This window comes from Triturus cristatus, chromosome 1_2, assembly GCF_964204655.1.
Source record: "Triturus cristatus chromosome 1_2, aTriCri1.1, whole genome shotgun sequence".
In the NCBI taxonomy this organism is placed as follows: Eukaryota; Metazoa; Chordata; class Amphibia; order Caudata; family Salamandridae; genus Triturus; species Triturus cristatus.
Genome location: NC_140580.1, coordinates 552931347 through 552945976, shown reverse-complemented (window position 1 = coordinate 552945976; position 14630 = coordinate 552931347). Strand labels below are relative to the sequence as shown.

Genomic DNA, 14630 nt, shown 5'->3' with positions numbered 1-14630 from the left:
ATTGTACCGATGCCACTCAGGGTGTGAGAGAAATATCTTTAATTTAATAATCACATTCTAATATTAACATTCTAATATTACACCAACTATAAATACAATTACATTATTTACTGTGCTGTAGAAGAGCTATCAACAAAAATGTAAATCAATGTGCAAACAAATTTTTATTACAATAAATACATACAAACGTAATGTACTCAAACCGTCAAAATAACAAGAAAGAAGAAACAGCAAGAAAAGAGTAGAAAGGGATGTGATTCTTGAGCTACAGGAAGAAAGAGGTGACATAGGTAGTGAGGAACACTAAACTAAAACATCTCAGAGTTTAGAGGCAGATCGTGGACACAATACAAAATGAATGATGAATTAACCACTCTGATCACACAGCCCAAATAAAATTATTAATAACAATGATAAACATAACTTTAAAACGTTTGGTCACATGCGTCATCAAAAGTCAGTGCATCCTAGTTTTGAAAAAGACTTTGGTTTTGTGAAGTCCAGAAAAATGCAACGTTTTGAGAGTGAGTTATTGTACAACAGCAGCATTGTAAACTGTCAGTACATTTAACTCTTGATAGTAAACCTTTTCATTGACACATGAAATGTAAACATAACCAAAAGAAATACAAGTAAGTTTCTAGATTTGATACATTGATTGAGAATGAACTCTGTGCTCATCCCATTTCATAAATCAAAGTATTTGATTATTTTTGGATGCTATGTAAACTTCATTGATTAATCATGCTTCAGTGTTGCCTGAAAAAGGACTGTGTGCAAGATCAAAGCTAACACATTCATGGCTAGGCACCTTCATTTTGGAGGGGCCTGAGATGGGTTTTTCAAATATTAATGTACATATGCCTACTGTTTCTTTATGGCTTAAATATGTTTTAAATAGATGCTGCTTTTTCAACTTTGCAGTGGTGCACCGTAGTCTGAAAACAAAAGATCCAGATCCCAATCAGGGCTGCTTCCTCTATAGGACTGTTCCTTCTTACAGGGTAACACTAGAAGTGTCAAGTTTCCAATAAGGTAAAATAAATCACCAAAACATAGAATTGTAGAACTGATAATAGGATATAAGCTGTTTCCAGAGTGCCCATGTTCTGCCCTACCCACCAATGCAAGCACTTCCTGATCTTTGATACGGACCTTTCTTTGCCTTCATCATTAACCTTTCTTACTAAGCACTATGATTCTCTAGCTTCTGTCTCAGGCCTTCGTTACATCCTTAAGAGATGTAGTGTCTGTTGCACACCATAACTAGTGGAAGGCACATGATTCCAAAACAGCTTGTTCCATAAAACAATATTTTTATGTTACCTTATAGCACATCACTGAGTGTCATACTAGGGTACAAGTGTAATCTTTCACCTACAAATATTTGTCGCTTGTACTAAGATATCCCCTGTAGGGTTTTTAATTCAGCTATATGCTACATTACTTTTTTTCAATGTGCAGATATTTTAATCCATTAGCCTTTCTTTTTCACTGTGCGGCTCAAAGGTGGGATAGGAAACTTTAGATGATCAACGAGCTAGCAAGGAACCTTTATCAGGAAAAATAATGTTTTAAATGAGACACTGAGAGGCTGAGGAACACAGGAATGTAGTGGAAGGTTGTTCCTCTATCTTCAATAAAGATCCCAAGATATCAGAGTTCTAAGGTAGTAGTCTAGTCCACAGCAGAGTTCTGTTAAATACAGTCTTCCTGGATTAAAGCCACAAAGGGCAGATTTAAGGAGAGGGGAGACTTAACATAAGAGAAAACATTCAACATAAAGGCAATTAAGCAATGACAACATTCCCTCTATTAAGTGTAGAATGTTCTGATAAATACAGAGCTAGCCAGAGTTGTAATGCTGGAACAGAGGGCATGCACTAGAAACTAAATCCCTCTGCTACTCAATTTTCTTATACTGGAATTTCAACATTTCAAAGTTCTAATAAAATTGATTATTCATTGGCCAAGAAACATTCTATTCTGTGTGCGGTGTGCCTCTTAATAAATGTTCAGTGACATTAGTTTAAAATATGTATTGCTTAGGCACTGTAATTATATTGTTGCACTCACTTTGCAGTTTGTGAAAGTATGTCCTGTATTAGAGATTTTCAAGATGAACCAATTATTTTACAATCATGTTAGCAGAAAACTTACACATCATTTGTAAACAAACCATGTGTTGATTTTGGAGAGGGAGGTTGCATCCTACAAAATAATGGAGGGAAAACTACTTCCCCAACATAGTGTGAGAGGCAACCTATCTGGCATTTATCCCAAACCACAGTGGCTATATAAAAAAGACAAAGTAAGGTCCCCGATATTACCAGTCAATCTCACTGCTTCATTCTATCATCGAAGTAAGTGGCTGAATTATACTGCACTGGATTGAAGCTTCGGTCGAAGGCACCAAAGTCATTTTGACAGTCCAGTATGGTTTTAGGGAAGTGTTGGATATCCAGGAACAGTGTTTTAAATTACACTTGATCCTCAGCAATTATACTGTAGCTAAGAGGGTGGGGGCACTCTGCCTCTCCCCTTAAGGGTCGTAGTAGTGCCATCAATTGGGTTAACCAATCAAAGCTTTTGGCCATTCTGTCTAACATAGGTTTGGATCTGGATTTGGTAAATTTACTTTGTGCTTACTATCTGGGGTTTCTGTGTCAGTAAGGTTTGGGCCAGAGGGTGAATGCACTGAGCGCTTTGAGCTTACAAGGGGTGCCTGCCAAGACTGCGTGCTGGCCCCATCTTATTTCTCTTGTATATTAATGGTCTTAACGACATTTTACTTTTGTCAGGGAAGGATATGCCTATGGTTAATTCAGCGCCCATTCCAGCTTATACGCCGATGATGCTATACAAATATAACAAACTCCCAGTGGCCTGAAGGGTCTAATTGTCAATTTTGTCAAGTTTATGGATAAGTTAGATCTTGAGGCCAACTCATTATATGTCCTGTGGCATTAAATCCTGTAAGCATATCCCAATTTCAATAAAGGGCAAAATAGTAGATGTACAACATTTTCCATATTTAGGGGTCACCTTTTAAAATCTTAGTGCTTGGTCTCCATATCTTCTAAGTAGGCATCTTAGGTTTAACCAATCTGCTGAAGCATTGTACAGTTTTGCAAAAAAAGTAGGAAGTAAACTGATTCTGCCAATTTTAGAAATGTACAAATGTAAGTGTCTGCCAGTATTGATATATGGGGCTACCGAAACACCTATAAACTACAATTAGAAGATAATTGTATCTGTGGGTTTTTGTTAGGCCTTCCTCCATGCTGCCTTCACTATTTTCTTTATAAAGAAATAGGCCTCTCTTATGTGGAAGATCTTCTCAAATTGACGCCAACACTTTTATGGGTATCTACATGGTGAAACACTCATGCCTCTCTCAATTGAAAGAAAATAGCAAATTGTCTTGGGTGTGACCTAGATCATAAGATTCCGTGGCTAAGGCACATTAAGGAGATGGCCTAAACCCTTGGCAGATTTGATTTGATAACCACCCGCCATCTAATTGCCAAAGGGGAAGCTCAAAGGGTGAAAAAAAGTATTTAACGCTAACCTCCATGAACAGAGAAGCCAAAGGGAGGATTAAAGCAACCTTCCGGAACTATGCAATTATACAAGCCACAATAAGCATAGACCCTATCTGACTCTTGTGAATAATTTATGGGAAAGATCATTATTGACCAGATTTCGTCTGGGCAGTATCAGAAGCCATCTTTTTTTTCCGTTCCGACAATAAGATTAAATGACTAAATATTATAATATCCTTGCAATTAATCTTCTACACAAACACTTATGAACTTTGTCTTTTTGTGTAAAATTGGAAACCTAAAACACAACATTATTTATTACTTATACTTGCAAACTGTGGATTATTCCATGGGACTTTTTATAACCACTGAATCTTAATGTTTTGTTTAGGTTATTTGTTATGCACTTTATCTTGATTATCTTTGAACAATCGAATAAAGTTCAATATAAAAGACAGTTTGGACAGACTTTATTGTAAAGTTCCATTGCTCATCAGAACTGTTTCTAATTAGAAACAAAATTGCAATTTTTATGATTGGCTCAAAGTTTTGTAAAAGCAAATTTAATTTCTACATGACCTATTTTAGTGAAAGTATGTGGTTCTCTCCAAGAAATTCTGATAACAGTAGCCGCTTGTGCCCTTTTTAATGCACTTATTGCATATTAATTTAATTGAAGCAATATATAATAAACAGTTGGAGGTTTAGAAATTCTCCACCTGAATAATCTTTATCACGTGTGAATTAAACGCTGTTTTAAAGCACATTTGGAAAATTGTGAGTAAAAAATATCTTAAAGTCACTAGCATGGACAAATCAAGGTTTTATATTCCCATAGACTCCAAAATCACTATGAATGAAATGTGCATCATAACCAACATAAAATGTTTTTTGCCTTCAACATGATATCACTGTACATTAAAAATGCATTTTACTGTTAAGATAAGATTTCATTTTGATCACAGCAGAATTCACTGATATTCAGAAAGCAATTGGCCACTGAATTACACAAGTAATTTACAAACCATATAAAATATTGACAAATTCAGAATTTCACTCACTTCCCGACCAATAAAATGTACTGGCGAATCCACAAATAGCAAGTAGTACTCATATGTAGCCTTCCGGATAAAATTTGCCTCAATTCAGTGTTTACGTGCCTCCAAAACCAGGCTTTACTATACACACTCAGCAAGTCTCCACAAACAATTGGATGTATTTGCACCATAATTTATATAATGACCAACATGTTATAGTTCTCACAAACAGGAAGAATATGCCCACTCAGTCATAATAGAATGGCCATAATGCTCAGCTAAACTTCCTCACCACTCTGAAATAAACTGCTGAGATAAACATAGTAAACTTTACTCAACTATTTGGGCTTTCTCTCTGCATTAGCTGTTAACTGGTTAGGTGTAGTTCTAGAGATAGAATGTAGCTGCACTGCAAGCAGAGTGGATTAGCTCCTGCCTGTGGCTTGTAGTTCTTTAGCCAGTCTCCTTTCACACTGGCCTCACCTGGCACACAGTATCGGGAAGAGGATGGGAAAGAAGTCCCCCACTATTGCATGCTTTCTGTCCTTATGCACAGCAATGCACAACCATTGTCTGTTTCCTGATAGCCATTGACTTATGCTGAAGGTGACAGCGAAGGAATAGGATGGGTGGTGAAGCACAGTGTATTCGGGCTAATAAACCAGTTTGCAGCCAGCAAGATTTACACATGATTAGACCGGCCTTTAAGTTAATTGGCTCTGCCTTATAGTCCTTCACTCAGGGGCTGTAATGGAGAGACTGGCAGCCACATGGAATTTGGATACACAGCGAAAACTTTTACTGGATGCAGAAAAGTGCACTATGCTTCTTTAAAATACGCAAAGTTAAGTCATGTGACGCGGGTACAAAAGAACTGTAGCCCCTTTGATATATTTTTGTGCTTAACTAAATGTATACAGTGTGTGGAACATTGGGTGTGCAATGGACTTAATCAGATACTCCAATGCTTTATACCATCGAAGATTTGACAATTCTTCTTTGTGAACAATAAATATTCTGTGAATTAAGGATTGCTGACATCTTATTTATTTGTAAATTACATTGAATGACAAAGCTTTTATGTTTTTTTACTCAGGCCATGTGGAGTGGATTGCTGGATTTGTGATGCTTTACTTGTTTGTCCGCATCGAGGAGTACTCTCTTGGAAGGTTAAAAAAAGCATGTTTGTTGGAAAACGCCTAAGACATATGCAGGCAGCAATGGTTCATTTCATTTAAATGGTTCCATTCATCCGCATTTGCCACTGTTCGTAACTATTTGGATTTTTAACTATTTCTTAAATATGCAATGTTTTTAGTTTTTCTATTCTGTTTTTATGATTGCCTGGTTTATGTGTGGGTTCATGTTGTATTTAAAATGTGGTTTGTGTGTTTTTCAATAAACATTTTTTCATGACGATTGCTGCAGAAATGAACAAGCAGGAGGTACACATGGGGATCATCAGGGTTTTCCCAAAGGTAATAACTTTGACAATGTCAGCAATTTTGTGCATATTATGGCATAGAAGGAACTTTAAAAAAATATAATAGTCAATGTTTCTTTTTCGTTCACTGTTCCCCCCAGTTACCTACTGCAAATACGATACCCATTTTTTACTTTCATTTAATGTATGATGGATGGGCCCTTCAACCCGCTATAATGAGAGATCCACTCTGCTGGGTGAGGATCTCTGTGTTGAAACGTGCACGATTGGCAGAGCTAAACGAGTCGCTGCCATGTTTTTTTCTCGATCAACGTTTGTGTTTTCTTTTTTTACAAAATTTCAAACGCAGGATTTTGTGAAAAAAAAAAAAAGCATGGACTCCATCAGGCATTGAGATTTTTCCCTCCACTTGGTGGTCTTTGTTTCTTTTCACTGCCTGTGACTACAAAGTATACAAAGTATGGCTAGGTGTACAAGGCACATTTCTTTACAGTAAAATCATGTGGTTGCACGTGAATGCTTCCTTTTTTACCAAGTGAGGATTTCACAAATGGGAATCCTGATGAGAAGCAGACACATTTTCTGAATAATTGCAAGAACATATTATTTCAAGATAAATAAAGGACTTGTCCTGTAGTACAGTTTCCTAAAAATGAGAACAAATGTATAGAACTACCATATAAAAATATTTTTTTTAAATTCAAACATGCCCATCACATCTAAGTGGCTGGCAATTTGTTGAGTCTTCTGGTAAGGCACCGGAACTTGACTGTTCTTAAAATAACTTGCACTGCAGATTTGAATCCAAAGAAGAGTGTCTGTGCTGCATTACACAGCCATTGAAAGCACCAGAAATGTATTTGAGGAATTTCACAGATGAGAAGTCATTTCTTTGATTTAGATATATGTATGTCTATTTCTATAGATCCCGAATTGCCACTGCTTTTCCCATGTTCATTTTTTTGCAGCAGCACGGGGAATCAAAAACTGCTCGGAGTTTGCTGTCCTACAAAAGAAAAAAAAGTGCATATTTATTAATCTGTGGCAAATCAGGCACTGAACATATTGAATAAGGAAAATTCTCATCGCCCCGTTTTTTATTTTTACCTAAATGTGATGTACAAACACCTGTAACACATGACCTAAATGACCACACACAGTCAAATCCTACTCATGTACTGTGTAGAACACTGAGCATAACCTTGACATGGGGCTGCTAAGTCAATGTGATAAATATTGTATATCAAGCTAACATGTATACTCTAAGTATTAATTTCTGGAACACGAGAAGACGCTCCAAGCTCTGGCTTGATTTAGCCACTGGGTTTCACAGTTGGCTATGATCAAGTGAAGAATTTTTCACCAGCACATAAACTGCAAGGACCATTAGGATTTCCCCAGTAGAATACAAGCCTCTGATCTGATTACAGCATGTGTTTATCAGGTGGATTCCTCATTGATGTAGATGGTAAAGGATCCCCAGCAAAGAAAGTCACATTAATCGATTTTATGATTGAGCATATTTTGTTATAGTTATGTCAGCCAACAATGATATTAGCTGCTGGTGAAACAGCAGACAGGAAATAATAGGCACATAAAGCCAATGGGCTACTGCTAGTCTATCAATTTCTTTTCAATCTTAGCAGAGATGTTAATTCGTGCTGTACTAGGTAGAAGGAAATAACTTTTTGAATGACTCCTTTGAAGACCTTTCTGCTGTCTCCTTGGTGTGATTACAGATATATGCTTTGGCTGACAGACTGGCCACTATGTAACATTTCTGCAGGTTATAAACTTCCATCACAATCTGTGCCTCAGATTCATGCTGACAGCAGTTCTCTCTCACTTGTGTTTTACATTTATTTTTAACTCTGGAGTGTTGCATTTGTTTGAGGTACTGTGAGTTTTGACTCTCGGCATATGTACTATGGCAACCAGGTTCATGAATTTGGTGAACTGTACTGCATCATAATCAGATTCGGGCCTCTAGAAATAGATAGAGCAGAAAGCTCCATTACCCGTGCCTAGCGCGAATCCCACCTACTGTCATTGTGGGTTCTTATGAAATGGGACCCCAATAGGTAGCTCAGTGGTGAGTTATGAGTTATTCGTCCCTTCTTACGTTTCTGTGATAACAGTTCTGTGTTTAACTTTGTGCACCAACGGGAAACATCCATTACCATGCGGGCACTGCATCGCAATGCCTTTACATCGCAGGTAATACAACGCAAGTCGTTACAACGACTTGCGCTGGATGGCGCTCTAACCTTAGGAATAGTATGATTTACTATTCCAACACCTTCCCTACTGTACCTAGACTGGTGTTGGAATAGTAAATCATACTATTCCTAAGATCAGCGCCCTCCAGCGCAAGTCGTTGTAATGACTTGCGTTGTAAAAACTGCGATGTAACAGTCCGCGATCATTTTGATCACGTTGTAACGTCACATAATCTGCACCAACACCCAGAAAAGAGCACCACCCTAAATATTTGCAGGGGTTAAGATGAGGTGGCTAAAACTAAGACCTAAACTGTTGCCCATAGAATAGTGCTTTTCTTGCCCTTTACATCATTGAACCAAAGAATAAAATAATATAAACAGTACATCATTGCAATGAAGAATAAAATCCCCTTTAAGAAGGCATTTGAAGCCTTGATGCATTAGTGGCGGTCAAAAATCCAGCTAGTTCAACTTAAAAGAAATGGGACCATTTCGAGGATGATATATTAACTTCTTTTGAAATCGCTCCTGAGAGTCAGGCCCAGAAAGATGCCTTTGTATGCTAGAAAATGGGGAAAAAAATAGTTTAGAGCAAATGAGTTTTCATTTTACAGGATGCATTTCAATTTAACAGTGTTCACTGGCCTTAAAAGCTTAACTGCCTTGCACTGCGAGTACTTTGAAGGGAATGTGATAGGCGTGCTACCCACAGATCCTGACATGGTTTTCCTAGGCACCAACAGTAGCGCTTGCATAGGTAAGAGCGGTGGGGCGTGGTGGGGTGGGTGAGGGGTGGTGGAAGTCGACATACGATGGGATAAGTAATATTAAATAAATAAATAAGCCACTTACATTGGGCTCACCGCATCAGTAATGCGGCGAGCGCAAACGACACCTTAGCGATGCAACGAGCGCAATGTAAATGGTTTTATCTATTTATTTAATATTACTCATCCGGTCGTCTGTCGACTTCCAACACTCCCCACCCCTCCCCGCCCCACCACCTCACCACTCCTACCTGTGCGAGCCGCCACTTGGCACCAATGCAAGTCTCAGGTGAGGGCCGGGGTTTGAGGACCCTGGCCTAACAGGGCACGGGCATCTTGAGCTTCAGCCTCTAACAAAGAAGCATAAAATCGTATACTAGGAGTTAAGGTGTGGATACCCCCAAATCTGATCTATCCGTGATCAAACATCACCCAGGGGGGCCTGTGAGCTCTGAGGAGGAGGCTGACCAACTGCAAGTACAGAACCGGAAGTCAAGTCCAAGTATTTTTATGCACAGATCTGATGCGAGAAATTTTTTGGTGTCCTAAGACACAAAGAAAACTTGGGTTTGAGCTATACAAGGTTACGTTGGCCAGATGTTACAAATGGCATCCCTTTTGTCATGAGGCTCTTTTAATATACATTAGGGATTCTGACGTATCTGTTGAAATACAAATGTTGGAGGACTTCATACATTTACCTCACTGACACATTTACAAAGATTTTCTGAATTCTACATATCTACGTTGATAGTGTGCTTGAAGCAGCTGTTATTTATGTTTAGCTATACAGTGTTGAGTAAAGGCTTGTTGCAAACCACTGTAAGTTGTTTAACTTTTTTCACAAATCCACTGTTCATTAGGTACAGTGTTTAGAAATGGGCATCTCCGACTGCCCCCTAATGCTTAAATGGAGACAGTGTAGGCACTAGTAGTGACCAGTGTTGTCTTCAAAGGTGATTCACCATACGATCTTTACTCTCAATTATTTTGTGGGTCTAAGGTATTGCTTCCTGTGAAACAAATTATCTCTCCGACTGAGATGATTAAAACAATTTTTGGCTTATGAACCAACATTTTTTTGGGAAAGAGAACTATTTGGCTTTCCAATTGTATGGTTGTGAAGCTCTCATGCTTGTGTCTCACCTGAGAGGATGCCTGCAGTGCATCAAGATGGAGCAGAGAAGGATTAAGTAGGTATTTTTTCTTTTTGAGTCTATGGATGTCTTTGAGATCAAAAATTATTTTCCTTTTTTTTTTCTTTTTAATTTTTTTATTTAAGAGTAACATGATACAGAAATCATCCAAAAAATAGCATTAAAGACAGATATATACAACAACAAAACAAAACAAAACAACCTAACAGAATAAATCTGTATCATGACTCTCAGTCTTAACAATTATCAACCCCTCCCAACCCACCCTCCAGGAGGCCCACCCAGCAATCCGAAGGTAGCTAACACGAGGAGATGAGCTTAAAAAAACTCCATTAGAAAATCCAATTGTCTTCCAAAGAGAAAATAAAACAGCAAAAAGGAGCAGAAGCAAAAAAGAGAAAAAAACAATTATAACACAATATATGCAATATACATATATATACATTAATATTTTTTTAACTAGTTCAAGAGCACTAATTTATCCTGTTCAGCCAATTAGTTACTGGTGCCCATATTAATTCGCCATTTCTTCGAGCTCTGGGGCTTCTTTTTCTAAAGATCAACATCTCCCATTTCCCAACATTAATAAATTTACTTAACCACTCATGATCTGTCGGGGGGGGCAGGGTCTAGCCAAACTGTGGCTATACATAATCTCAGCGTAGCCATGGCTATAAAAAATAGCTTTTGTTCGGAGAGTGTCATATTGGCATCCACTACCCCCAATATAACTGCTGAAGCTGAGAGCTGAAGCGGGCGAATAAACAACATTTCTAACCATTGTTTGATTTTATCTAATAAAGGAATTAAATTAGGGCAAGAGGAAAACATATGAATACTATCAGCCGCATTCTCCGCGCATCTGGGACAATTAACTCCCGTACCCCCCCCCCATTGTTGTGTACGTTTTGGGGTTATATACAAATTGTGCCAAGTTTTAAAGCATTGAACCTGGAGATTTGCGGATAGCGTGGCAGTGTGACTGAGCCGTAAAGACTCTTCACAAACTTCCTGCCTGGCATTTAATCCAACTTGCCATCTATTAAAATGCTTATCTAGATCATCTTTCCTTCTTTCATTTATCAATGTATAAATTGAAGATATCGTAGAATGCCCACTTTTAATAGCTTCAACTAAGGGTATTGTACTCCAGCTAACAGTTTTACGAGAAAGAAAATCCCGAATCTGTAAAAACTTAAAGAAATGTTGGTTATTGAGATTAAATTTCTGTTTTAAATAGTCAAAAGTCCTGACCCCATTATCCGAGACTAAGTCCCCTAACCTAATGACTCCTCGGGCGTTCCAATCTCTAGAATACCCATCTGCAAAAATTTGAGGGAGAAGATCATTTCTGTTGAGTGGTGTATATATATGCAATCTTCCTATATTGAATAATTTCCGAGTAAAGGTCCAATTTTAAAGGCAGCAAAGAGACCCTTAAACCTCACACGTTTAAAATATGCAAAATCTATATGTCTAAGTAAAACCCCAAATACTTCTTCTCCATAAACAAGTCTATATATTGATTTTTCCGAGTCATCAGAATCTTGACAATCCAACAGCTCCGCTATATGCCTCAAAGTAATTGCCCAGTAATAAATCTGAAAGTTGGGTACAGACCAGCCCCCTCTTTCCCTTGGAAGTGTCATAAATTTAAAGGCTCGTCTAGGTCTTTTCCCTGCCCAAATGAACCATGAGACTATGCGCTCTATTTTTTTAAACCATAATACATCAAACAATAAAGGAATAGCTCTGAAGAGATATAAAATCTTTGGTAAAAAAAGCATTTTTACCACATTACATCTCTCCATAAGAGTTAACTGAAGATTATTCATCCTCCGAGCATCTTTTTCAATTTTGTATAGCAGTGGCTTGACATTGATCTCAACAGTTTCTTCGGAGTTTGCACTTATAAGTATTCCTAAATATTTTGCTTTATCAATAACCCTAGGATCGGAAATTAAAATCTTATCATTACAGATAATTTGGGTTTTTGCCTCATTCAAATGATACCCTGACAGTCTTCCGAATTGAAGTGTCAGGTTTTGTACTTCTAATAGTGCACGTTCCGGGGAATCAGTTAAAATGGCAAGGTCATCTGCATAGCCTAATATTTTAGTTTCACCACCCTTAGATCTCACTGGACTAATCACATTGTTCAAAAGAAATTTTTTAATTAAAGGATCTATATAAATAGCAAATAATAAGGGAGAACATGGACAACCCTGTCGCGTGCCTCTTGAGATATTAATAGTTCCTGACTGGATCCCCATAATTGAAATTTGGGCCGTTGGTCGTCTGTACATGGTCTTTATTGCTGTAATGAATCCTTCTCCAAACCCATAGTGCCTCATAACCACCCATAAAAAAGGCCAGGAGACCCTATCAAAGGCCTTCTCCGCATCGAGCAGAATTAAGGCCATAGGGTCCCCCGACACCCTAGTAAAATCAAACAAGGCAATTGTGCGCCGAATATGATTAATGGTTTCCCGTCCTGGGACAAAACCATGCTGGTGCACCGATACCAGCCTCTTAATCACCCCAGAAAATCTCCTTGCTAAAACCTTAGCATAAATTTTAGTGTCACTGTTTATTAGCGTGATTGGGCGATATGATCCCATATCTGTTGGATTTTTATCTTTCTTTAGAAAAGTGATAATCCGAGCCTTCTGCCATGATTCGGGGGAGATTTCTCCCTTCTGTACTGTTCTAAATAATGCCAGCATTACCGGGGTGAGTTGCAACCGAAATATTTTGTAGAATTCACCTGGCAGATTATCAGGTTCCGTAGCTTTGCCCCCCGGAATAGAATCTATAGCTTGTTGAACCTCATCCCAGCTAATCTCAGCATCTAATAGGTCACGATCTTCCGATGTTAATAAATCCACATCTATCCCCCTCAAATACTCATATATTTCCTCCTGTAATATATCATTATCCCTGATGTCTTCACTGTACAGATGCTGATAAAACTTCTGAAAGGCAAGCGCAATGGGCCCTTCCCCGGATACCAGACCGATATCACATTGGATATTGGATATTCTTAATGCGGTTAACGGTCACCCTCTCTTTAATTCTTGCAGCTAACAAATGCCCTGCTCGTTCGCTGTTTTCAAACATTTTTGATTTCCAAATTAAAAATTTGTCAGCTGCCTTAGTCTGAGAGTATTCAGTTATAGCTGCTTTTGCTAAAATGATCCGAGTTTGTGCAGAATCAATATCCCCACGCTGCCGTAACTGAACCACCAGATTCTGTTCTGTTTCTGCCAGTTCTGTATATAACCGCTGTAGCTTGTCCCTTTCCTTCCTTTGATATTCCCAGCCGAATCGGGTTGTCTCGCCCCTTACCCCTGCCTTTAGCGTATCCCAAACGTTCTGAATACTAGTACTATCAATATTTTCTTCCAAAAATCGAGGAATCCATATAGACATACATTCAACATATTCTGTATTCTTGAGCAGACCCCGATTAAATGTCCAGTTTCTGGAGCTACTCATGCACTTTGACGTATTTATTTCAAGTAATAGCGGATTATGATCCGACATTACTCGCGGAAATCTGGTGATTCCAGAGCCTTGAAGCAAAACAGGTGAGGCAAAAAAGTAATCGAGCCTAGAGCAGATTCTATGTGGTGCAGAGAAATATGTATAGCCAGGATCATCTGGATGAAAAAACGCCCATACATCAGTTAAGTTGTGCAGATCTAATAAATGCTGCAGAGCTTGATAAACCCTTGCTTTCCTCCCAGTATATACACTCTCTATATTATTTAATGTTCCACCTTCTATATTTATGTTCAGGTCTCCACAAATAATGATCGGAGAGGGCCACCCGACTAGCTCAGAGCTAAGCCATTTAACTAATTCAGGATCATCTAGTATAGGACCATAAACAGAACAGAGTGTAAAATTTTTACCCTGAAAATCACCATAAACCATTACCCAGCGGCCCAAAGTATCAGCTGCAGAACGCATAACATTAGCTTTCCCTCGTTTGGCTAAGATTGCAACACCCCTAGTCTTAGCCTCAAATTTAGTCCAAGAAAGAAGCTGGAATCCCTCAAACTCCAAAAACTTATGCCGACTAGCTTCAATATGTGTTTCCTGTAGGCAGAGAACATCTGCCCGCAAGAAACGCAGGTCTTCGCCGATCTGGCGTCGTTTAGGCGGATTATTCAGCCCACATATATTTATTGATGCAATTCTTAAACTAGCCACACAGAGGAAAAAATTCCATTAGCCTTTTAATAAACCTTTGCATATATTCAACTTTAATTAAATTATCAAAAAAAAAACACGCTACCATCTCCTCCCGCAACTAACCCACCCAACCAACTCTCACCCTCTGAGGGGCTCCCCCCCCCTCCCCCCTCCCCCCCCCCAACTACTGGCAAAATAGGTCGCAAGACCCATGTGATGACAGCCACTACCCGAGTGACAGAAGGTCAACCCCCTATT

General features: G+C 38.6%; 1 protein-coding gene across 2 annotated transcripts in view; it reads right to left on the bottom strand.

Moving 5' to 3' along the window:
* Window positions 1-22: 22 nt before the first annotated feature.
* LOC146867615 (prominin-1-A-like) overlaps window positions 23-14630 on the bottom strand; it is a 496515-nt gene continuing 481907 nt past the window's right edge. The window contains exon 24 of one of the 2 annotated variants that reach the window (XM_085606443.1): window positions 23-7032. Coding sequence is in view for 1 of the 2 variants with exons in the window: in XM_085606442.1 (XP_085462568.1) it covers window positions 6981-7032 (52 nt within the window). In the remaining variant the exon portion in view is untranslated. The remainder of the gene's footprint in view (window positions 7033-14630) is intronic. The other variant, XM_085606442.1, reaches the window with a different exon arrangement.